Source organism: Triturus cristatus, chromosome 12 (assembly GCF_964204655.1).
Source record: "Triturus cristatus chromosome 12, aTriCri1.1, whole genome shotgun sequence".
NCBI classification, from domain to species: Eukaryota; Metazoa; Chordata; class Amphibia; order Caudata; family Salamandridae; genus Triturus; species Triturus cristatus.
In genome coordinates, this window is record NC_140595.1 from 220,791,902 (window position 1) to 220,818,826 (window position 26,925).

A 26,925-nucleotide genomic window follows, 5' to 3' on the forward strand; every position below is an offset into this window, starting at 1 on the left:
GCGCTCATGTAGAGGTTGGAATATGGGACCCACCCCAATGCATGTGGATCGGGACCTGGGTCCCCCTGAAATCTCAGAGTCGAGGCCATGAAGTGTCGATCCATACTGCAACTGAAATGGCCAATTTATTCCACCTGGGTTGACCTGATTAGTTTTCTTTTCTTCCTAAAGTGGCATACACATTTTTATTATGATGTCTCCTTGCTGCTCGATGTTTAAACTTAGTTCACGGATCTTTGTTGAAAAACAATAATAAGATTTTTGGAAAAAAAAAAGAATAGCAGAAAAATAAGCCACAGGTGTTTGTGCTTTGCCATGCATTTCTGCAAGCACTGAAAGAGCGTAGTCCTCCCTCTCACTGACGAAAAGCGCAAAAGATTTGTTCTAATCAGGTATTCCCAGTGCGGGGGCATGACCGAGACTTTCACTCAGCACTAGGAAGGCAACCAAGCAATCATTATCTCATAGTACCGGATCTGACACATTCCTTGTCTGTCAGACTCTGTAAAGACTTGGCTACTAGGGAAAAGTTGGGTATCCACTGTCCACAGTAGCCCACCATTCCCAAAAACATGCTGACTTCTCTCCTGGTGGTTGGCGGATTCATTTTCAGAATCGCCGAAATTCCCTCTTGTGAAACCTTCCTCGCTCCCTTCTCAATGTGATGCCCAAGATACAAACCTTCTCTCAAAGAAAACTGCAACTTTTCTCTGGGACACTTAAAGTCCATTCTTAGTCAAGTGGTTCAGCAGTGCTGTGTCTTGTGTGCACGCTTCCTGGGTATCTGATGCATTTAGAAGTTAGTCAATATCCTGTACTAAGACAGAGTTACAGGGCATCATTAGGGACTCAAGGTTCTGCTTAAAGATCGAGGGACTTACTGTACACCCCTGGGGCACTTGGTACCATGCCAAAACACAGTTCTGGACCCGGATGACAAAAAGGTACTGACTGTCCTCATCACAGTAAACCCCTCAGCCTCACATGGAATCTGAAATAGAATCACAGCTGGATTCAATCCTGCAGGACAAAAAGGGACAACAATGTTATACATTTTTCTCAAATCTTGAACTACGCGGTACTTAGTGCTAGGCTTCTGTAAGCCCATGATGGGCGAGTTACATGGACGCCCTATTATCTCTATCAAAATGCCTTGACTCAATCATCAGTGCATTTCCAGCGATTGTTTCAGGAGTCAAATTGTACTGTGGGGTTCTATCTAGGCTAGTGAAGTGGTCTAAGCAGAACTAAAGGCCAGATGCATGTACCTTTTTTTAGCTCGCAAGCGGGCCGATTCGCAAAATCAGCCCATTTGCAAATGAAAAAAAGACTTTTCAAATGTATTAAACACAAATTGCGATTCGGTAACCTGTTACCGAATCGCAATTTGGGTTTGCGATTCGGTATTAGGAAGGGACATGTTTAGGGCATCCCTTCCTAATACTGAATCGACTCGGTATGTATGAATGTTTTGTGACCGTAAATGCAGTTGCAAAACATTCGCATTTTACCACCTACTTCAAGTAGATGGTAACCCATTTGCAATTGGGAAGGGGTCCCCACGGGAGCCCTTCCCCTTTGTGAATGTTTGCAAACGCATTTTTTAAGAGCAGGCAGTAGTCCCACGGACCATTGCCTGCACTTAAAAAAATTCAAAGAAAGCTTTTCATGTTTCTTTTTTAAATGCAACCCATTTTCCTTTAAGGAAAAAGCTGCTTTAAAAAAATGATTGCTTTATTTAAAGGCAATCACGGACATGGTGGTCTTCTGACTCCAGTGGGCCACCATCCCCGTGATTTTAGTGATTCCTAGGGGGCCGCAAATTGTGACCTACCTCATTAATATTCATGAGGTAGGTCATTTGCAACCCCCTAGGAATCGCAGAAAGTGTACAACACGCTTTCATACATGCCGTTTTGCGATTTCATAATAGCGAATCCGTGTGATTCGCAATTAGGAAATCGCAAAATGGTATCTGGCCCAAAGTGATTTCTGGTCTCAAAAATGGGTTCAGGCCGGGTAAAGGCACCCTGGATCAATGCTTGAACATACAATTGATTATCGGGAAATCTATGGTGGCAAAGAAGGGTTAATTGCATATGGCATTTATGGATCTCACCACCACGTGCAATCGAGTGAACAGATTGAAACTGTGGAGTGTGTTGATTGACCTTGGGGCTGATCAGAATATAGTGAATTTCAGATGTGATTTACACCCAGCTCTCACTGCCTCCATAAGGTATGATCAGGCAGGGAAGTTATCAGAGTCTGTGAATCTCCACAGGGGGGTTAGACATGGTTGTATTCTTGCGCCATTTGAATTTATTTAATACCTTGAACATCTTTCATTTCTGGTACATCATGAACAGAAGGCCTATTTCAGCCATTGTTTCTCCATATTCATAGCCAAGTTTTCCCTCCAGGCCTTTCTATCAGCAATCTAATACAAACAACAAGCTTTTCTCTAACTAACAAAATAATAAATCTGCAAAAAAATGAAAACATTCTGGCAAAGCAAAATGCATTTCAACTGAGGCCTGCAGTCAGCTAACTTTAGTTAAGCATATAATGTGTTCTTCCAATATATGGGTATACATCTACACATGCAACTTAAAGAATAAATATAAAATGTTAGCAAAAGAATATATGTTTACATATGCAAATATAACTTGAAGTGTAAATGCACAACGTGAATAAAGAATACATGTAAACATATTTCAGCTGAACATTAGTGCACACATATATACATCTCTAGTCTCTACTGTGAATACATTCTGCTCCACTCTAATATCCATAAACTAGTTGTACCAATAATTGCTTCAGAACTGGCCAATTAGGGAAGGGGCGTATTATCAGACTACAATGTGGAACCTCTGAAATATACACTATAAATATTTAGGCACCTAATAATGATGATCCTCCGTATTGAACCTTGTTAAATTCCAAAATAGCACTTCTCCAGCTCTTCAAAGTGAGTGGAGACTTTAACTTACCAGTGGATCCCATCCTTGACAAACAATCGGCCTGCAAATTTAGACCTCCCAAGGTACACAAATCCATGCTCAACTTTTGCTCTAAACACTCTCCTACAGACGTTTGGCAACTTCATCTTTTTCTCTCCTCCCTACAATAGCTTCTCAAGGAAGAACTACTGCTTCGTTGGAACCCATATTGATCTCTGATCACACAGCTATTATGGTCACTCTACATATTTCACCCCCTCAAACCAAATCCCACTTATGGCGCATGAACAATGAAGTCTTGGAAAACGAATCTTATGTTCATGAACTGAACCAAGAATTTGAAATTTTTATTCGGAAAACTCTGAATTCGGTCTCATCTCCTGTTATGCTTTGGGATGAGCTTAAATGTTACCACATGGCTAAGAAAAATAAATACATAAAAAAGCTGCTGGCGAGCCCTGTCTAGCGAAATCAAACTAAAAAAGAATTAATATATAGAAATTCTAATGACTCCACTTTCCTGAACTCCCTTAAAATGCTTACATACGAGTATACCAAAACCATTTGTAAACTTGCTCACCTCAAGGTACATACCCAAGAAGCTAGGAAACTGTTTCACCTAAATAAAGTTGGCAAATCCTTAGCTGCCTACTTGAAATTTAAAGGATAATAATAATCTAATTTCCCACAAAAAAAGACACTACTGGTGTTGTGTAGTTCCTACTAATCAGTAGGACCTGCACGTTTGTTAGACAGCATAAACTTTGGGTAAGGTGGCTAGACTGATTCCGGGCATCCCACAGGATATGCTGGCTTAGAGACCAGCTAGCTCACAGTGCCACTATAAGCCCTCCTAACCTTACCAGGGAGCGAATAGTTTCTGGCAACCACTGAACATGACAACCCTGACCCCTCAGGGATCGTGGAAAGAGATCAGAACCTTTCGCTAAGTCACTCGTGCTTACTCGTGCCCAGAGAAATATACAGAATACACAGTGGGACATTTTCAATATATTTATTAAACCAACATTCTTGTATATAATACATGTGCTGCGATAATCAGTAGACAGAAGCAGACAAAAGTGATTACGAGCACCAAAAGCGTAAATAGTAGATATAGTTCTACCATGGTGCTGAAAAAGTGTATATATGCAGGCATATAAAGAAGGCAGTGATCTGTCATACTCCTACTATGCACAACCCAACTCTAAGTGTACCTAGAGTACGTGTATGTGTGAAGCCAAGAATCCCCCCCAAGGGACTATCCAACCCCATTACCTGGCGGGAGAGAATGCAGGAGCCCGTCTTGGTCACGAACTGGACACCCCCTCACGGTGATGTCTCCCCTAACCTAAAAGGATGCTCTTTATTTATAACAGAAAGCAGCCTTGCGATGTGTGTATAGATTGGGGATGTTTGGATATTTAGATTGCCCTATCACCTCATGGATGAAGTAAGAACAGACATTTGTACATAGTGCATAGAAGGTCCTTGTACATGATGTTCAACGCATCATGATAATGTTGTGCACAGCTAGATGCGTAAACAAAGTAGTTTAAGAGAAACTAATCCAACATTGTAATGCACGCAAATATGTGCAAAAGGTCATGGGAGAAATGTTATTGTGAAAATAGGACAATGTAACAAATGAGCAGCTTTGCTACATGGGCCTAGCCTGGGCACATAACATCCACTCCTCATACTAAGGGTTGATATATAAACGCTATCTAAAATCCAGCAGGCCATAATGAAATAAGACTGAAGTACGGGGAACATCAAACCATACTAGCCTTGCTGTGGCTGAGCATAGGTTTATGAGGTCTATTCTTTCACTTCCAGTGAGTACACCTCTTGTCCCCAGTATTTAGATCATGCCCAGAGGAAGATATCATACAAAACTGAATGTCCAATGTTACTGTTCTGGTATAGTTTATGGCCCTCAGTCGATCTTGAACCCTATCTCTAAGGTGTCAAGGGTTTGAAGACCCATCCCAGTGTAAACAAAATCCCTTGGTTTCCGGTTATCAAAACTCTTACAGAGGTTGAGTCTGCATGATTATTGGCTTTTCCTGGAACAATTGTGCCAGTAAGTGTTTTGTCCACGAATTGTTTTATCATGTTTTAATAATTTTATCCATTCTAGGATAACAGCTGGACTGTCCTTTTTATCTATTTAGTATTCTGTAAACTGAGTCTATTTTTTTACTTTGTTGATCTGTGTGATCAAAATAAAGTATTTGGCTGACATACACAAATTAGAATACAAAGGTCTGAAATCACTTAAAAAAAATATCTAGAAGCAAACTTCCCTTTAAAATATTCATAAAAAGCCTTAAAAAGTGACTACACAATTTGAAATCTCAAGCACTCAGAAAGCCATGGGGTTAAGAAAATAAAACAAAAGCTGTTTTGATTCATGTAATTTAAAAACAGACCAAATGTTTACCACCACATGCAAAAGGACAATTGTTTATGTGTTCCAAGTGGTAGATGCAACATTGATGTTGCCCACATCCGCCGACGACATTCCCAGATGCGTACCTCGAAGCAGGTTTATGGAGCACAGGTAATTCCATCCAGTTCCCACAGCAGCTGTTGAGGGCAATCTGCATCCTGTAAGCGTACCGTAGAGCCTGTGTCCGTTTCACTAGGAGCCAAAGCATCCCAGGGTGGCTTGAAGAATGCATTCATCAGTAATGGAATATATTGGGGATAACAATACCCATGTGCCTTTAAGGGGTCCATCAGTGAATCAATGTCCCGTAGTGCAACCAATTGTGATCCTAGGCATAGATTTAATACGCATTCCTGGCTGCAAAGCAGGCAGCAGAATACAGGTAGTACGCAGTGAAGACAAACAGGCCTGAAGGTCAAGAACCATTGCTCATTTAGTTCTCGAAGCCAAGGTGTGCCGAAGCAGTGTACCATGCGCTCACGGCATCGCAGCACAAGCAGTACTGTGTCCATTCTGGGTTGAACTGGGATGTCTAAAAAATAAAATCAGGATCCCCGCCACAAGTAGCAGGACCAACGGGAGCCCTCCAAAAACGCTTCCCAACACGGAGTGTATGAAAGATGGTATAACTCCAAAAATCGTCTGAAAGGTGCTAACCAGTCCAGAGCCTATACATTTTAAAAAGTGCACTATTCCCTTCGTATCAGACATATTAAAGATACAGTTAACCAGCTCCCCAAAATACAGTGGGAAGTTAACGTGGAGTAGTGACTGTATCACAAATGAGGACCTTGCAACTTGGAGATCAATTGTTTCTCTGGCTAAAGTTAAGCCCACATCTTTTTGAAAAAGCATGGTTTCAGTTTGCTCAAAGAATCAAAGCCTATGTTGGAAACATTTATCGAGGGCAATAGCGTTCTCTCCTTAATTGTGCTGGCAGGCGGGAACAGTAATTGTGTGCAACAAATGAGTATGGAATTATCAGTTACCAGATAGGTGATGCCTGGTTCCATTCTGCAGCAACCTTGGACATTCAGCATCAAATAGTTCCCATTTGAGAGCAACTAGAAAACAGATTAATCACAGCAGTTAGAGAACCCTTCAGGTATCAAGACAAGTTCACAACTGAAGTCTTGCATGCCCCGTGAAGAGAAATGTGCTTGCAAATTAAGGACAGGCTTAAAGCATCCTCACAGGAACCACTAAAGAAAAGGTCAGTGTCCCCATTCCTGCACCTAAACCTGAATCGTAATTCCCAGTACTCATGCAAATAACCTTCTCCTCGCACTTCATATCTGTCTACCTTCTGGTATTATAGACATAATTGAAGTTGGAAAGTTGTGACCGGTAGGGTGATGTAAGCATGGATTATCCAGTCTGTGGATGGTGTCTCAGCCACAGTGAAATTTTTCAATGTGCAACATGGTATATTTCACATCTCTGCATGCTATTACTGCCTGTTGTACCGTTAGATCATATGCAGAAAACAGATTTGTACTATTGATGTAACGCCATGCCACGTGGCCAGAACTTAATGTTGGCAACATCCAGCTTAGTATTTCAATGGATCGTAGTTGTGATGGTCCATGTTGTAAAATAGACATATCTTGCCATATTATGTAAATCACAGAAGACATTATGTTGCCCAGGGAAATGATTCTGGATGATAATGTGGTCATACCGTTGTCAACCACAGCCAAAGCCTTTTCTAAGTTAACCCTCTCGATCTCGTGCAATCTCTCAGCAGCTTCCTGTTGAGAAAGTTTCCACAGCTCGTTGTATATTCCATGTGGGTTCTGGGGCCTTAAAGAAAATTCCTGAGATACATGTCATCAGAAAGAAGGGACATGTATTGTTTCAACTGAGAAAGTGTTGAGGCTTTTAGCCAATCAAGGCACAACTTCCCAACACTATATGATGTCAAGACCCCAGAATGTTCTCTTTGTACATATCGCTGATCAGGCCTATTACTCCTGAACCCTTCTATGTTACCCAGGAATCTAGATTGACAACCATTGTTGTCCATGGGCCAAACTAACCATCCCTTCCAATTGAGGCCTGATGAATTAAAGGAGGCATCATGGTATCTAGTGTAGCCTCACTAAAGTGTGTTAGATGCTGCCAGTTTTCAAAGTGTGAAAATGCAGGAATACGCAGTGTTTTCAAATCCTTAATTTTTGCTATTCCTAGACAGGAAGGTTGTTGCACTGTTTTATTCAGGAACATTATTTGATTTGGTATGAGGCATGCTCAAAGTAAGGCCTCAATTCCCTAAACCTGCCAATCTATTTCCCCCGACAGATTTTGTGTCTATGGTGTCTTTCCAAAAGTCGAAACCTTGAACAGACAGTTGGGAAATAAAGGAAGCAGAGTATATCAGCTTAGTATTTGTAAGCATATTTTTATTTGCAGCTGTAGGTGCCAGCCTATAATAATAAGAGGCTGGGTCTGATGTATCGAAACCAGAAAAAAAAGAAAAGTTTTGTGCAAATATTTTTGAACTTTCTTTTGGTGGTGTTGGGCAGTGTTCCCATTGAGAGAAATTGTAAACAGCATGTGGGATACTAGCTTTGTGTAAGAAATGGTGACCATAATGTTGATAACAGAACATGTTGCCAAAATTAGATGCACAATCATACAATTCATCTTTAGAAAATGCAGCTGATTGCTCTGGATCTGCAAGCAAATTGTGCACAATTTCAATGTCCCAATCATCAGCGAAAGTATGAATGAATGAATTAATTTATTTATTGTTTTAATTAGTGTAGCCCGGGGTACTGACGGACAGAGCGGTGCCTCACGTCCTGAGCAGTTGCCAGGTGAGGTGAGGTGACTTACCCACACAACTACACGAGCCTACAACACAGAGGTTTGGTGTGTATGGTTGTATCTGTTCCATTGCGCAGTTTTCACTTGTGCTTTAGTTAGTTTCTACTTTTTCATTGTTTTCACATTATATGTAATAGCTCACACTTTTAGGTCCTGAGGAATGCAGGACACTATGTGGTCATGATAGCAGAAACATGTAGACCGGCCCTCTAAACTTGATAGTGGAAGGTATTTTTTATGACACGACAAGATACATATTAAAATATTTTTTCTCCTGGTAGTTAGTTTTAGTACACCTTCACTCTTTACACTTAAGCACTGCACCCATCACCTAGTAATGAATTATAGCTCTTCATTTGATGGATCTTAGTATATCCGTTTGAACTTTAAAAACATTGAGGGGGTTGTAGCCCTCGGCTGTACTAGGATTTAATGCCGGGAGGAGATCCCTGATAATGAAGCATGTCACCTCTGGTGAGTGATGGGATTCTGTCCTTTAAATAGGACTCTCCTGTGAGAGGTTCAATATTCTTTTACTTGTGTATAGGACGCCCTAAGGCTCCAAGTGACTGGTGAGACCCACAGATATTTCAGTGTGTTTTACACTTATCTGTGGGAAGAGCCCCCATAAAGCAAGGCCCCAGGCTCTGCTCCTCTGCACCGGGCCTCACTCACTGAGCACCAACCTCACATCCGGCTGGGAGTGGGGCACGCAGGGACATATTGTGACCACCCCCGTCGTCGGCAGGGGGGCCAGCATAATCGGCCCTGTCCGCAGCGCACGGCTTGTTTGAACTAGCCGCCGTCAGGACATGCCCGGCTCCATCTTTGGCTCTGGTGCCTGGTGGGACGCGGATTCTGTAGTTTCTGTTGCGGAATACTGCTGCGCTCGGTCCCCGCTCTTGTCTCTGAGCAGGGGTGACGGTACCGGTTCGTGGCGGCTGGATAGGTAGGGGAATTTATCAGTTCTTTGACAGGTGGACTGAGGAGCTTCTCAGGCTGTGTCTGCTCCATCTTGACACACCCCTGGTGGTAACATACTTAGATGTCTTAGCAAAGGACAATTGGCTTGAACATTCACTCATGAGAATGAGAGACACCTTGTCATCAGCTAGAGTCCAGTAGATCAGTGACGCCCCCTTTGTATCAACAGAATACTGAGAGCATTCAACATGAACTGCAGAACACCATCTGCTTGCTGCACCTTGATAAAACTGATACCAGGATGCAGCTCTGACAAGAAAATCCAGCTTCTTGTAACCGATCTGCATCTCTTCAGGTCTACACAATCCAAAGAAGTGCACATTGTGTCAGCTCCATAGGTCAGAGAACCTGTGGTAATGATGGTATATATAATGTAATAATTAAAATATGGGAACCTTATTGCATGACCTAGGAAACAATCTGTGCATTTAGTTTGGTAGACACACATTTGTACCTACCTCAGATCCTCCAAGGTCAGTCTGGACCCAGCCAGGATGGATGGCGGTGCACAGAATGCCATCTGATTTGTACCCCAAAGACTGGCACTTTGTGAGCATGTTTAGAGCAGCCTGGAGGAAAGCGGAAATAGAGATAAAACACACTATACGGCAGCAACAGTCCAACAAAAGTTTGCATTTCTGAAACGTCAGTATTCATCCACACATTTGACAAAGCCAATCCAAGATTAATCACATAAGCATCCTTTTAGACTATGATACCTGTCAGTCTACTTACCAAGATTACCTGAGATGCAGTCACATGCTGTTGTTGGAGGATACTCCAGTATGCTTGACTCTAGGTGCTGTGTTCTCGTGTTTCAAGTAAATGATGACATTGTGACATCAACTGCTAATAGTGCGGGTACAAGTACTGGTAGTAAACATCCCCAATGTTGGTCAAAATTAACAATGTGGAGCTTGCTATGACATTTGACTTGTGCTCACACCTCACTTTAATCTCTAAAAGGGCGTTGGATAAAAGTTTTGGGCATCTACATCTAGAATGTTTGGACATTTGTCCTGGTGGCTTTGGTGGTACGCCTTTAGAGATGGAAGGTTGGGTTACTGCAGTCGTTGAATTCAAGGGACACATGTGTGAAGGAAAAATCTATGCTCCAAACAAAGGGGATAATTTAATTGGATGGTTCCACCAAAAACTTTTGGAGGTCAAGTTGGATCTAAATGTGGTACCACAGGTAATTGTACAGAATATACAAATGTGCAAACTGAATTTGTGAAAGAATTACCTCTGATATTTCAAGGAAAACTTGATTGTCTCAGAGGTTACAAGCACAACATAAGGTTAAAAAAAATGTAGTTCCTATAGTAGCTAAAGTACGAAGGATACCTATAAGTGTGCAAGACAGTGTAAGAAGAGAACTGGGGAAATTGAGGGCCTGATTATGGGTCTGGCTAGCCTGCTACTTTCAGACTCTCACTGGTGGTCCTCTGTCCACCGTATTACGACTGTTAAAGTAGTTTCGGCAGTGGACTGACGGCTGTGCCAGGGAACAGTCTTTCCCTAGCGGTGGTGCAGCTGCGCCACAATGCAATTTGCTGAGAGGAGACTTGGGACTGGCACAGTCTTGCTCAGCATATTATGAGTTCAGCCACAGCCAGCATTTCATGGCGGGAGCCCTGCCATGAAAAGGCTGGTGGTGGAGGAGCAAAGGGGGCCCAACAGGGCCCCCATGGCCCCGCCGCAAAGGGGATACATTTAGGGGTCACAACATGTACCCCCGTCTGTATTCCAAAAAAGATCCAGCCCAGCATTGACGTCCAAGTCCATGCTGTGCTGTAACTTTTTTGCCGTTCCCATTGCAGTGCCTGTTTTCCAGGCACCACCATGGAAAAGGCAAAAGACCGCCGACCGTATCACAAGTTGAATTTGTGTAACACGAGTTCAACTTGTGATATGGTCGGCGGTCCTTGCACTGGTTTGGTGCAGCAGAGCCAGCACCTTTGTGCCAAACTAGGAATCAGGCCCAAAGTGTGGAAGGAGCGATAGAACAGGTTGAGGCTACACAGTGGTTGGCCCCTCTGGTGGCTGCCAAGAAGCTGAATGGTGATATTCATCTTTCTGTGGATTTGAGGGCGCTGAATGGTGAGGTTGTCGTAGTTAAATTTCCTCTTCCAAATATTCAAGAGCTGGTTGCAACATTAACTGGGGCAACTATTTTCACCACACTTGCTATGACATCAGCATACCATCAAATCGAATTGGACACAGTCTCAGCAGACTTAACAGCTTTTATAACTCCGATGGGTTCATATAAGTTCAAAAGACTACCTTTTGGACTTGTATCAGCTGTGTTGGTGTTTCAGAGAGTGACTTTGGAATAGTTGAGGGACTTGGAGGGAGTCGAGTACTATCAGGATGATTTGCTTATCTTTGGGAAGGATGAGCGTGAACATAAAATTAGAGTAAGATTGGTTTTAGATAGGTTGTTGAGTTCAGGACTAACTCTTAAAGAAAATAAATGCAAATTTGGTATGTTGGAAGTAAACTATCTTGGACATTTGATCACAGAATCAGGGGTTTTACCAAAGAAGAATCTAGTTGTGAAAATAGATGACCCACAGAGTAGGGAGGAAATTGTGTTGATTTTAGGTATGTCTGAAATGTACAACAGATTTGTTCCGAATTATGAAAGGAAAACTGTGAACTTGAGGGCTCTGTTAGGAAAGAACGTTGAATTTGTGTAGAATTTAAAAGAGAGTTTGAGATGGTGAAAGGTGATTTAAAAAATGTACCTAGTTTGAAGGCTTTTATTCCTGGTGATGAAACAGTTATAAGTACAGATGCGAGTCAAAAGGGTCTAGGAGCGGTTTTGATTCGGAGGCGAGATAGAAAGGATGAATTTATTGCCTGTGCGTCTAGAGGGTTGAAGGAATCAGAAAAAAGTATTCCGTTATTGAACGTGAGGCATTAGGCATTTTATGGGCTTTGAATAAGTTCAGGAATTTGGTGTGGGGCACGCACTTTGTAGTTCGATCAGATCACAAACCTTTAAAAGAGATATTTGAAAAAAAAAGGGTTTGGATGCCATTGCAGCAAGGATTAGGAGATGAGTCATCTCTCTACAATACTTCAGTTTTACTGTTTAATACATTCCAGGGGCTACAAAGTACTCTGCAGACTGTCTCTCTAGATTAATAAGAACAGATGAGGTAGGGGAAGAAAGTAATGATGATCTAATTGAGATAGGGATTGCAGTCTATGAAATTGCTTCAGGTGCCAACTCTAAATGTAAAAGAGTGGATGAAATGGAAAAGCACAACATGTTAAGGGAAGTCATCAAAGCCATCAAAGATAAAAAATAAATGAAAACTCTTATTAACCTTGGTCTTTACTTAAGGATGAGCTATCAGTGGATAAAGGTTTGTTGTTAAGGGGAACCAAATTAATTCCACTAGCGGTTTTGAGAGACAGACTAATTTCTTTGGTGCACAAAAGGTCATATGGGGATAGTCAAGACCAAAGAAAGATAACGCAGGGATTTCTGGTGGCCTGGGCTAGATTTGGAAGTGGAGAGGCATGTGAGAGATAGTGTGAAATGGTGTAATCGTGATAAAGGTCTGGTAACTAAACAGAGACCTATGGTATAGAGGAAACTTTCAAAACATCCGTGGGATGAGGTTACAATGGATATGGTAAGACCTTTGCTTGGGGAACATCAATTTCCATATCTAATTGTATTGTTAGAAATGCATTCAAGGTGGGTGGAGCGGAGTTGTGTACATGATATTTCCTCTTCCAGCATGAATAACTTTTAGGGTGAGATTTTTAAGTGAGAGAGCTTTCCTAGGTCACTCTTGACTGACAGTGGTCTGCAATTCTATTCGTGTGAATTTGAAAAGTATCTTTAGGAGTGTGGAATAGTACATAACAAATTTTCAGTTTATCATCCCGAAACAAACAGTGCTGTTGAGAAACTCAATAAAACACTTAAAGAGAGTGTTCAATTGGCCAAAGCAAATAATTTGAACTGGAAAAGGACTTTGCAGAATCACAACACTGCATATCAAATGCCACCTTGTTCATCCAAGGGAAAGTCTCCTTTTGAAATGTTAAAAGGACAATCACCTAGTACAAAGCTTTGCCCTAGTTGGATGAGGCAAAGGTGTGAAATAAAATAGTCAGGGTGAGTGGAGAGAAAGAGAGGTAAGGTTGCAATTGAAAAGGAAAGTAAGTTTTGATGAATGGAAAAGAGATGGAGATAATGTGGTCGAGGTTGGGGACATGGTGAAAATAAAACCACCAGTTGGTTGTGCATCTTGGACTAACTTCACACAGGCGAAGAAGGTGATGAAGGTATTTAAAAATGCAATCAAAACAAGCGATGGAAGAATTTGGAATTTAAACAGGTTGGTGAAGGCAAGGGGAAACACTTGTTGGGTTAGGTGATGATGTTGCTACCCAGTAGTGTCCCGTTTGTAGGAGGAGACAGGGTGCATGATTTGAATTCAAGATTTCAGGATGAAGCAAGTAGAAGGGTGAGTCTTTGGGAAGGGAGATGTCCATCTTAACTACAGGATTATGTCAATGAGAAGTGATTACTTAAAGTAATACTGTGATGTTTCATGGTAATACTGTGTTGTTTCATGGTGGTATTGATATTTCTTCCTTATTGCTAAGTGTTCATGTTGTAGGACTATATACGGTCTGTTTAAGTCTTCGACAAGATGCAGACATCTGTTTTTAAAATATTTCTGTTTTTCAATGTTTAATTACGCATTCATCTGTGGGAAGGAAGAAGTGTGGTGTCCTCATGACCGCAACATGTCACGAGATGGTAAGGCATGAGCGAATGGAACACAGTTGGATTCCACAGTATATATGGGGTGCCAGTTGATGCCGTGCGGCAGACTGACAGAGGTGTGAAGATTAAACCTCTCGCTTCAATGTAACTGTGCTATGTGTATTTTATGACATACACAACAGGTGCCAGCTAAAAACATAAAGTCGATATTGTCAAACCAACAATAGCCAATCACATATCTGTGTTTTTGTGTATTGTCACGGCCATTGATCTTAGATGCCAACCACTCCCAACATCAAGCCACTTACCAGTCTTAGATTATATCCCAGTACCTTCAAACCTAGGTACAAGTATCATGCCAGATCTAATCACATGAAGGCTCTGTGCAGAGTTCAAGTTCCCTAATCAGAAGTGACATTTTAACCCTCTATCCAATCATATGACTGCATTCATGCAGACTTCAGTATTCGTGGAGGTTCCTGCGTTTGCCGCCGCGCGATGGCTGCAGGTAAGAATGAATGCAGGCCACCCCCCAAAACCTGTGCCGCCTGGAATATACTACCCCCGCCCCCCTTGCTATGCCACTGATCGAATCACAGGATTTATAATCCTCTTTAACAAATTCATCTTTTCTAGTGTGATTACTTTCTTTGCGTTTTTGGTTGGTGCCAGTGTTACCAACCTTGATGGTGACAAACAACTACAAAAGACTTATATTTCTACATGATAATATGTTGTGTATTGTTTTGCTGAGGAACTGCGTCTATGATATTGAAAAAAAGGATCAGTGAGTGACGCTTCAGGAAAGCATAAAAACATTTATTATAAAAAACTATTTTAGTCAAGCACCCTTTCTCGTTGGGCCATAGTTGTATGGTATAAAGCAGGCTGGAGAACGATAGTGCCCATTGATTTAGTGGCCGACAGTCACATTTTCTGGCCTGTATGTGCTGTGAAACAAGTAATGATTTTGAACAAATAGGAAGGTTTAACAATTCAATCATACGGGAAGCACAGTGCACTCGGGGAGTTTTTCTAAGATTTTACGCCATGTTTGCATCACAAAAATGATGCAAATCACTGCAAAATCGTTTTAATTCCGATTTTCTTACCAACGCTAAACTTGTTTATAGCTCAAAATAATGTGAAAGTAATGCAAAGCAGCACATTACTTAGCGCCAAGCCGGCGTACCAGGGGTGGAGCATGGTGTTCCCATGCAACCACCCAAGGTTTCTGACACTAAACTCGAATTAGTAAATAAAGAAGACAGGGTTTAACATCAGAAAACTTTTGAAGTAGGCACAAGGAAGGAGAAATGCTTTAATTTCTCCTTCCTTTTCCGACTTTAAACGTATGCTGCACTAGCAGCACACATACAAAGAGGGGAAATGGTTAAAGTCAGTCTATGCATAATATTTTGTACAGGGAGGGTACCCTTCCAGTACAAAACCTATGCTAGACTTATGGAGACACCCTTGCACCATGGCCCAAAGGTGTCTTTTTGGTGCACGGCAGCTGATTTCAGCGTTGGTGCTAGGGAAAGGGGAGGAGAGTGCCATATTTCAGTAAATTTGTCTCTCTCCTCCTCGCTCCTTTTCATGCAATGCAGCATTTGCGGGTGCTACACTGTGCTGTGTGAAAAAGTGGTAAATCTGCCCCTCAATTCCATGTCTTTTGCTTTACCTGCATGTGCTCTGGAAACAGTTATTACTGTGTACAATTTTGAGAATTTGAAATGTTTATGGCTTTGGAGGTAGAGTACATTTCATCCTGAGCCAGGTTTTTTCATAAAGTTCAATGAACAAATTCTCCGAGATCTAAACGTATACCACAGTTGATATTAATCAGCTTTGTTGAACACATCACGCTAGTCAATATGGCGCACATGAAGATGGCGATTCTTTGAGCTTATTTCTTTTGTAGCTAATAATATCTGTACCTTGATTTTGTCTAATGTAGGTATTTTTTTCCTAAATCAATGAAATCAGTCAACAAATGCTTTTGTGCCCAAACTTCAAGGTTATGCAGTAATAGTCTAAAAAAATTTAACATCAAAATCTAGCATTACCATCAGTTAATAATTCTTCAAGTAACTAATGGATCCCTGTATGGCCCATCCTGGGATGATCTTGTGATTGAATATATTGTTATATAGAGAAAGAAAAGTCCTTTTTTTCCCTCACAGGACTCTTTTTCAAACCATTGATTGGAATTATATTTGATACAAGCACATGTGATGATCTGCAGAATCTTTAGCTAAATCTGCTGGATCCAAACTAGGGGCCCTATTTAGAGTTTGTCAGATGGGACACTCTCAAAACATGACGGATATCCACCATATTTCAAGTTCCTTAGGTTATAATGTACTTGTGATAAAGTGGACATGGCATCTGCCATATTTGAGATGGAATATCCTATCCACCAAACTCTAAATAAGGCCATAGGTCCCCACAATGTGTGCAAAGCGACTATCCGTTCACACCATACATAAAGGCTGTCAATCTACAACTTCTAAACTTCAGATGAAATGTAGAATGTTGCAATCTTGCTTATGTTCCCCTACACCATATCCTAGAAGGGCCTACAGATGTCATTCGATTTTATCACCTCTAGAAGTGAAGGCCAAGCCTCCTGATGGGACTGGTGTCTAACAGCTCCAGATGCTCTCTCCTGTAAATACCTTTCAAACATCTAATTAAAGTATCTCTACTCCTGTCCACCAACACTTAAGGAGACTAGTAAGCTGTTTTCTTATATTCAGTTTTAAACCTTCAAGTTTTGATATAAACAAAATTGCCATTTGCATGAAAAGCTTGTTCAGCAATTGCACATCTATTTGTCATATTTTTCCTGGAAACTGGCAATAAATCTAAAACCTATTTCATAAATGTTGCCCAAAGTGAAGTATGATCAAATCTATTTATTTCATGAATAGTCAGCACTGCCCTTAACTCTGGATTTACCCTAAGCAATTCTAAGTATTCACTTAAAGTGTTAATTTTTTCATAAATGTCTAAAAAACGTTTAAGTGCCATAATTGTTTAGATTCATAACATCATGAGAAACAAAAACAGAGGGAGGAAGAGAATCACTTTATGGTTGCGCAGTCACTTTTAAATCACTTCTAAGGTACCAATCCGAGATCGTAAGTGTGTATAATCGAACAATACCTGCCATGTGAGGAATGCGTCATTTGTGTAAGACAATAATTTTGAGCCTTTTTTATGCAAGGGTCTTATATCCCTATTGATTTACCACATTGAAGATGTTCTTGTCTATTGGATATTTACTTTAATTTGATAAAGTTTTGGGGAAAATGTAAAGTATGCATCTCTTTGAGATCACTGCCAGAAGTCTCTTTATCAATTAATACAACTGAATTGAAAACTCCAGTTAAGATAATCAGACCAGAACAATAATGTGCTATTGATCTTTCAAATTTCTGTAAAACTTTATCCAATTTATGAGATAATTGTGCTATGGACAGAGGCAAATGAACATTTACAACTACTTACTGCCTTATGGTGTGATCCTGGGTATAAGTTAGTTCAATGACCAGTAAAGAATCAGCAATTGCACAATTAGCATGTCCTTGATGGGTTTAATCACAATTGACATGGCACAGAAAGACTTCCACTAAGGAGGACCTTTGCTGTTTTGCTGGTTGCTCAAAAACTTCAGAGTCATATATCAAGAAAAAGTCTTTGTGGCATATCAGCAAGGAGAGGCGATAGAATTATCGCCGCTTTTGTGTCCGTTTTCGTCCGAAAAGCGGCGACAATTTTATCGCCTAATTAGCAAGCTCACGCTAACGCGTGAAAACTTGCGTTAGCGTAGGAATTCCTAACGCCCAGCTTTGCATCTCTAATGAGATGCAAAGTGGGCGTTCCTGACCTGGCATGACAGGAGAAATGTCGTTAAGCGACATTTCTCCTATCATCAAGCTGCACGCTATGAAGCGTAGCGGCAAGAAAAGTAGCGATAACCCCTGTTATCGCTACTTTCCTTACGCCTGCTTCAGGACTGACTTAACCATGATATCCTATGGAAGGTGGATATCATGGCTAAGTTTGTGGGGCCCTATCAACAAGCTAACGTCAGATTGCGTGAGATTATCCCTAGGTTTTCAGCGATAATCTCACGTTAGGCAGTTAGCGTGAGGATTTTTATCGCTTTTGAGATAAGCGTTGCTAATAGCACGCTATCTCAGTGATAAAAATCCATGCTAGCCGGCGATAATTATCCTAGCGCTAAGTGCGCTTACCGATAATTATCGCCGGTTGCTGCTGATATGCCCCTTTATTTCAAGCTGCTTCAAAGTAGATTATGCTGTAAATTTGAAAAAGTTGTGTTTCCATCCAGACCTTTATATTCAAAATATCTGCATAACCCTGCTATATTCCAAGAGCAGGAAAATAAAAAATTAAAAACTCACCTCCTATCCACATCCCACCCAGGCTCTCCTGAGGCAATCACAATGCTGCAATGCAGTGTTGTGATTGGTCTGAGCGCCGTGGTTCGGCGCTCAAACTGGAAATAGGGGCTGGCAAAAGACTCATGCTCATGCAGGAAGTGAAAACCACTCCTCCCCCCCCCCCCTTGCTCCTTCAGTAGAGCAACCCCTCTCAGCTTCTCAAAGCTGCCACACCTGCAACAAGAACAAATAAAATGATAATAACATTGAGATATTATAATTTTATTTTTTCTTATACTGCTAAATAGCAGTGGGGTGACACTCCTCCGTCTTAGCGGAGGAGCCGCCACTGGAGTGTGGGATAATGTTGTCAGCCTTTTCATTAAAAATTTGAACACCTCCCTTTCCTCAGACTACAGCCGTTCCTGAGACTGTGTCAAAATGCGTTGGCATTTTCAGGGCAGAGAATTGGCACAATTATGGATAAGATTCACACACAGCAGGCAGGCCTTTTGATAGACATTTACTTCTCACCTGCATTTTTCGAGTACAGCAGGGTTAATTGATATAAAGTCTGCAGAAGGCTGGTACAAAGTGGTCAAACAATGAAGCTTAAAATTTGAACTGGGGGTGCAGAGGTCTGCTAGCACGTCAACACCATGAATACAGCTTCAAAACTCCCGTTGGCTCACCCACACAAACTGTATGTACTTCCAGAGCATGTAGAAAGCAGCATACAGCTGCCTTTTTTAATTGTTCCACTTGAGCAAAGGGTAGTGTGCAAGAGCACAGTCATATTTATATATGAAGAAAGCCCAAATTCATATACACTGGAAAAGTGCAAAAGATTTGCATATTATCAATAGTATGCACCTGTAGCATTAGAAACAGTGACTGTGGATATCAGGCACAAGGAAGCCTAGCTTTGCCATATGTCATTGGATATGCAGAGGCTGTTTGCTAAACAGAATACAGCACTGGGACATGGTGTCTGCATTTGCAGGACTGCGATGGAGACTAAGTTAGAATATTTTATTCAAGGAATTTGTGAACTCATGCAAGAGGTCTATGGAAGATGAGGCAGACTGATCGCCTGAGAGGACTTTACAGTAGGTTTACCCGTAAGGTGAAGAAGCATTCCAGGAAAGGGTGGTGCTCTTGCAGCACTGGACCAACCGGGAGCGAAGATGTTGCATAATCGGGTTGGCAGGGTTGTGAACTGGGACAAGAAACAACTGCATCAGAATAATTAATGAGCAATTGGTAGCTTGGTTTATTTTGATTGGTGTTTCAAACCAGTTTTTTATTCCCATCTAACAAAAATATATACAGACCCTCAAGGCCCTGGGCCGCTTTGTATCTGCAAGCACTCCTGACTGACCAAGATCTAACTGATGTCTGGTGTTTCAACCATATCCTAGATAATGAAGGTGTCACACCCTCAGTTGGTGCTTAGTCATGCATAGACTGCTGGCTGTTCACCAGAGATATATGCTTACACACACTCAGCCCATCCTATCTTTGTTGGATTAGGCTCCTCCGTGCAACTCTTAGGGCAAGCCTTCAAGTCAATGTCACAATGTCTGAACCCATTCTAATGGACAGAGCTACCTGACAGGCTGCCCGCTCTCAGGAAACTCCTCTGGCATGAAAACCTCCTTTAAAAATTCTAAAACTGCTTTGAAATCAGGTTCTCAAATAAATGTCACTTCCGGCCATCTGGAGTAATAATCGACCAGCATAGAGCAAACCGCAAATGATGAGGTAAAGAATGAGAAAGTCCCATGAGATCAATCCCCAATTTTTCCCAGGGGTTTGAAGGTCGTGTATTGGGAGTCACAGGAGGAGTAGATAGTCATAATTCCTATTCACTCCTGGAACAAATCACACTAATATGTACCATACTATCAATGTCTCTATCCATCTGTGGCCACCAAAAGTAGTCACATACTCTACGCAACGTAAGAGTGGCCCCCAGATGCCCTTCATGTGCCTTTGGTAACAGAATACTTCTCATCTTTCAGGGGGGTCTATTTTCTCTGATCTCATTGCTAACCCCTTTTCTACTGACAATTCATCACATACCTGGACATAAGGTTGCATGGCCACGTCCACATTCCTTTCTTTTGGCCACCCCTCAACAATGAATTTGGGCATACTTTTCAGGATTCTGTCCTGTTCAGCAGCATCTTTCCACACATCTTCTGAAACAGAACATAGGTTTTTAATTTCAACTGCTGCTATTATGCAGTCATGTAAATCTTTACCATCACATGAACCTTAATTGGCCTTGTTGTTCACTGCCTCTTCTATATTCATAGGAAAACGTGAAAGTCTCCTCAAATGTTTTTCCCATCAGAGATATGTTCAACATTAAACTAAAATTGGAGCAATTTGGTGAGCAATCTAGCTATGCGGGGAGTATTGTTCCTATTAGATGTGTCTCCTTAAATGCATACTAAAGGTTTATGATCCATTTGTAGAGCAAACCTTTTATCCCACAAATAACATCTAGATTTTTAATCGATCACCAGCATGACAGAAGTTCCTTTTCAATGACCGAGTAGTGCAGCTCATAATTTCAAAGCAACCTCAATGTAAACCCTATTGCTTGTTTTTCACTGTCAATATTTTGCGCAAGAACTGCCCCTTAACCATGACTAATTGCATCTACAATCAGAATGCATGATACAGAGGAATCAAATGCCTTTAACTTTAACTTTACTCAGTTGCTTTTTGAACCATTCAAAGGCTGTCTCTCAACCTTCATCCCATTTAAATTCAGAGTTTCTTTTTAACAGATTTAAGATCTGTCTGATTCTAATGGTGTAGTCAGATATAAACAGCAAATAAATTTTTCTTGATCCTAGTAACAAGTTCACACCAGTTTTATCAACTGCCGGGGGTGCCTGTAAAATATCCTTCACTAAATCAGGTCTTGGTTGAACTCCTGTGCTGAAAATTAAATGCCACAGGTATTCCACTGGCTGTTTGCAAAATTTACATTTTCACGTTTCAAGACTACTCCCTGAAAAAAGGACAACCCCTTGTTCAAATTGTCATCATGGGTCTTTCTATTTGGGGCATAAATAAGAATGTCATCTTGAAAGATGGCCACATTCCTTACACCTTTCAGGAGATTCACCATGAGGTGCTGAAACACTGACACAGCCGAGGCAAGTCCAAATGGCATATGACAGTATTGAAACATTCCTGATGGGGAGACAAAAGCCATAAGGTGTCTTGATTCAGGATCAAATTCTACTTTGTGGCACACAGCAGTCAAATCAAGTTTTGTCAAAAATGTTGCCCCAGTGACCATGGCCAACATTTCTGTGATGTTGAGAAGTGTATGGGAATCTATTCAGATTTCCTTATTGAGACTGCAAAGGTCTACACATACTCTAAGTTCATTTTTTTTCCTGAGCTACAACCAATGGGGAAAGCCAAATTGAAGCTTCTATAGGTTTGATTATCCCTCTATCACACAGCACTGTGAGGTTCTTTTCGAAGTCTTCCCTCTCACTAAAAGGAACACTTCTCATCTTGTGCTTGATTGGTACCGCACCATCCAAATCTTTATTCTATACCTGAATCCTTAAATTCTTCTGAATTCTCCTGACAAAACCTTGGGGTAATTGTTCACAAGTTATTCAACAAAACTAGAATATCTTATAGCTAAAACCTGTTCTTTAGCACCAGGACTCAGCATCATATCAGATAAAACTAGGTGGAACTGCCCAAGTATGTTCAATCTCTTGACTGTAGCATATATTTTACATTGGATAAGTCTACCTTTCAATTCCAAAACATCTTCAAAGTAATCAAGTTAAATCTATTTTGCAACCTTCATAAGAAACCGGGGCACGATCTGGTGGCAACAGCTGTCTGTTCTTCCAATTATCTAGGAATAATACCTGGGTGATCATTGTATTACGTGCCCCCCAATCAACAAACAATTAGTAGTTCTTTGTCCCCCACTAATATATTCACATAATAATAAGTAAGTAATTTATTGTACAGTTAATTAAAACTCACAATATAAAAACATTTGGACATTAAAAATACATAAATCAGCCTGGTCTCTCTTTATACTTTAACGTTTAAAATTCACTCTTCCAGGTAAACTTGTTGATGTTGTGCTATGGGCAAGAGTCATATCAGTCTCAGTTTCCTAATCTATACAATACTGCCAAGTATATAACAGCATGCTCAAAGTGCTTGTGCTTCAGGTTGCCCATTAAAACCGCTTTGAAATGAGCAAACAAACATAATAAGTGCTTGTGCTTCAAAGTGCAAAACATGGGTTTGATAAAACAGGCCCGCTTATGGGTTGGCTGTTGACGTGCTCAATAAAAGTATGCTAGCTGCTTGCTATTCTGCTTTCGCCTCTTGCTGGTACTCAAGTCTTCCAGCCACTAAATCGAAGTACATTGTAAGTCGGCCGTTTAGCTGGAGCTCTTCTGGGTTAAAACAGTTTTACAGCCTGCCTGCAGGTCCTGATGCCCTTCTGATTCCATATTATTCGAAGTAAGGTAAGCCTCATGTCCATCAAGCATGGGTAGATACAAATTATGTGTATTAGGTCCTCATTTCATGTTCCACAAAGATGAAGTTCTTCTTTTCTCCTTTTCCAAGGTGCCAGGTAAGGGAGAATTGGTAAAATACCGAAACGCAACTTTAAAAATGTTTCTTGCATCTTGTGTTTGACTCCCATTTTCAAGTAAGCTTGTGGCATAAGAGCTTTATAGTCATTCAACACTATCCATCCATGAGCCCTCTTGGCCAAAGTTTCCTTGTCTTCTATTATGGATACCATTTGTGTTACTTTGGTTACAACCTTTTTAAAGCTCTCATGATCTGTAGATGATTCCCAGAGGTTGGTCAGGTCGAGGTATTCCAGTGATTCCAACAGGTACTCCCTGACAGGTGATTTCTCTCGGTGTGACAGCTCGATCCAAAGGTGGACATTTAGAGATCCTTGCTCTGCAACTCTGATCTTTGCCAGCTTTTTATATAAGCGTCTCTTCTTTCCACCTTTTGCTTCTGAAGACCAAATTCAAGGCATATTTGGGTAGGTGACACATAGTTAGGTAGCTGAAAGATTGCTCTATATGTGCTACTAATTATTTTATCTAGGACTAACGCATCTATCCCTTGCATAGGTTCGCTCCCGTATGTGAGCATTAGCTGCAGTCATGCTCTGATCGCTTGTAATAGAGAGTCTAGTGTTCGGTCTGGAAGAACGTTCTTCAGGGGCTTCATTGTGAGATAGCTCATGGTGCCCATTTGACACAGGGCCTCTAGTTGAGGTTTATACAAGCCTCTGCTGTCCAGTAATACCCAGAGGTAATTGTAGTTAGTTACGTGGTCTAGGCTCCGCCCTTCCAGGAACCACGAGATTTTCTTGGTCTTATTGTAGTTCACTGTCATAACTTTTATTTTGTTTAAACTAATGCTTAATGCGTAATGTTGCGAACATTTATTAGTGGTGTCCAGAAGGCGTTGGAGGCCAATTGGGGACCGGCTTATTAAAACCGAGTCATCCGCATATAGGAGGTTGGACAGCGAGATTTTTCCCAATCGTGGGTCATGCGATGTAGTATTGTCCAGTTCCCCTGCAAGGTCTGCTAAGAAGAGGTTGAACAGCATGGGGGCTAGAACGCACCCTTGTTTTAGGCCTTTGGAGGTGTTAATTCGCCTTGTGAGGTGCGTCCCGGTTCCCAGCTTGATCTTGACCCAGGTGTTGGAATGTAATAGGATCAGCTGTTTCAAGAGAGGCCCAGGTATCCCCCACTTTTCCAACTTCTGCCATAGTTTGGCACGATCTACATGGTCAAATGCTGTACTATAATCTATAAAGCATAAAAATAGCGAGCTCTTTGCTGCTTTGGCCGCATCTATCAGCAGAGTTAGCGCCATGATGTTTGTTGTGGTGCCCTGTCCTCTGCAGAACCCTGTTTGATTTGCGGGGATAATGCGTTTTGACGATGCCCAAGATATTAATTCCTCCAGGACTAGCCCCGGGTGATACTTTACCTCTATAACAATTAGGGCGACGAGTCGATAATTGCTAGGGTTGCTCCTGTCGCCCTGCTTGTAGATTGGACTTATTATCGAGCCTTTCCAAGATGCCAGGCTTGTTTCTGATTCCTGAATGCCCTTGAAGACTGGTACCAGTGTGTTGCTCCAGAATTCAGCATCATGCTTATACATTATTGGGGGTATTCAATTTGGACTGGGAGCTCCTTCCAACTTGCCTTTTAATATTTGTGGCTTAATCCAAGCTGCTGTTATTTCATTACTATGTTCTTTACTGCTTGGGGGTGATTTTGAGCTCGTTATTCCTTCCACCTCTTGGTCCTTTTGTTTACACGGTATCTCAACCTGTTCGAAGCCCTAGCTAATCCCTTGTTTAGTTTTTTCTGTGTTATCACTCATGTTCCTCTCGATGATCCATGAGTTTTCTTCAGCTGAATTCCCCTCTTGATTTTTATCATTAAAGTGGTTGTAGAGATGATGTGCCCAGTCGGCTTCTGTTATGTATGAATTTATTCCGTGGTGGCCTGGTCGTTGGAGGCTATGGATTGTCCACCAAAACCTAGCGTTGTTTTTCAGTTTTGAGTCATGCATTATCTTTGCCCAGAGTTCTTCGTTCGTTTGCTAATCTTTTCCCAGGTCATCTTTTTTTAACGTTGCCTTTAGGTTTCGTAGCTCCCTTTGCAGGGCTTCGTTTTGTGGTCGTATACGAAGCTGTCTTAAAGCTGGATTTATTTTCCGTTTAAGGTTTTTTATCTCGGTTGAGATTGCCTTTCCTAGTAGGGGGCCCAGTGAATTCCCTGTGAAGGTCTTTGGCTTCATGGCATGCTTTGTTCCGAGGTCCATTATAAATTCCTCCCAAGCCTCTATTGGGTCCGCTGTCAGGTTGTCGTCTCGGTGGATGAGTGTCTTCACATTAGTGGATAGCTTTTCGATCTTGTCAGGCTTACATCTTATTTGCCTAAAATCCAAGGTGTACTCGGTGCCAGCACTTATCCTTGTTTCCATATGACTCCCTCTGGTTACACTTAGCGTCACTTCTTTCGGTAGGTGGTCACTTTGACCATTTTCACCCAGTCTAAATGAGTCTATGATGTCAAACAAAGAAAGGGTTGCCAAAGTGAAGTCAAGATAGGAGGAAATGGTTGTGGAGTGATACGTTGATGCTGGCGGGGTGTCCTCTTTAAATGGGCCATTCAACGCCCTCAGGTTTAGTCGTTCCAGATCTTTCAATAGTTGACTTGAGTAGCTTGTTTGTTTATTTGGAAGTACGGGGCTTGATTTGGTATTCCCCACGCTATAGTAAGTTCCTGTGCTAGTTCGTCTTCTAAGGCTGTTCCAAAGAGGTAAAGACTGAAATCATCTGCCAGGATTAAATTCTCCGCTTCCCTCTCTTCTATAATTCTTACAAGTTCGTTAACCAATTCTTTTGTCCCTTTAAGTCTATGTTTCGGATGTATGTATGAGTTGATTTTAATAAGTGGCTGGTCCACCATTTTGATTTTGATTGTTATGGCTGTTGCCTGTATGAAACGTGGGGCTGCGATTTTAACCATGATCTCTTCTGTTGTTCCTATTGTAAATATTGAGGCAAATGTCATCAGGCCGCCTGAACGATGGCCAAAGGTTGAACCTCTGATAGCTGGAAAGGTTTGTGTTGTGTATCCTTGTAGAGCTATCTCGTGCTCTTCCCATGTTTCTTGGAGTAATATCAGGTCAAATCGTGTTTCCGGATCCTCCAGCTTATTCGTCAGCCCGTTAATATTCCAGATACATATTCTAGTTTTAGTTGGGTCGGCATGTGTTGAGGTCGGGCCGAGTACCCCTTGTCACTGCATGCCCCCCGTTGTTATTGTTCGCCGTCTGTTTGCCCAGCTAGGAACAGATGCTTATGTTATTGAGTTTTTGGTATTTGAAGGCTCCGGTGGGGCCCTGGAGAGATGCTAAGTGCTCCTTTTAGAATTGATGTGACTGTTTGCGAATGATCTTTATTACTTTCTTCTAGAAAGGGTGTGGGAAAGGCTAGTCTTTTTCCTGGTTCCAGCTTTATCCCCCACTGAGAGAATTTGTTTGTTTCCCCCAGGATTTTTTCAGCTATCTCATTTGGGGGCATAGTAACAAGGGCTGCCGATAAATATCGCAAAGCGCACTTAGCGCTTGCATATTTATCGCCGGCTATCTCTGCAATGAATCGCCTGGTTAGCGCGTTATCAACAACGCACATCGCCGAGGCGATAAAATTCCAGGGATAGGTGGGATATCGCCGTTTTCCATGGTGGAAAACGGCGATATCCTAGATAATAGGGCCTGTGGTCTTAGCCACACAATCCACCCCCCATGTTAGGTATGCCTTAGTCAGGAATTTAACAGACGTTAAATTCCTGAGTTAAGGCATACTTAACGCAATTTTATTTATCGCTAACCCTCCTTGATAATATCGCGAAGCTTCCTTTGCGATATTATCCCATGTTGCTTTTC

At 41.5% G+C, this 26,925-nt stretch overlaps 1 protein-coding gene across 5 annotated transcripts in view; it reads right to left on the reverse strand.

Annotated features, from left to right (window-relative positions):
• The window catches only part of LOC146775743 (uncharacterized), a 328,795-nt gene that overhangs the window by 48,017 nt on the left and 253,853 nt on the right, over positions 1-26,925 (reverse strand). For 2 of the 5 annotated variants that reach the window (XM_085637382.1, XM_085637381.1), the window contains exons 5-6: positions 9,690-9,800; positions 882-991 (exon numbers count right to left, since the gene is read on the reverse strand). In XM_085637382.1, the coding sequence (XP_085493508.1) occupies positions 882-991; positions 9,690-9,800 (221 nt within the window). Of the gene's footprint in view, positions 1-881; positions 1,021-6,407; positions 6,483-9,689; positions 9,801-26,925 lie in introns of those variants that run through there. The other 3 variants (XM_085637380.1, XM_085637384.1, XM_085637383.1) reach the window with 3 other exon arrangements.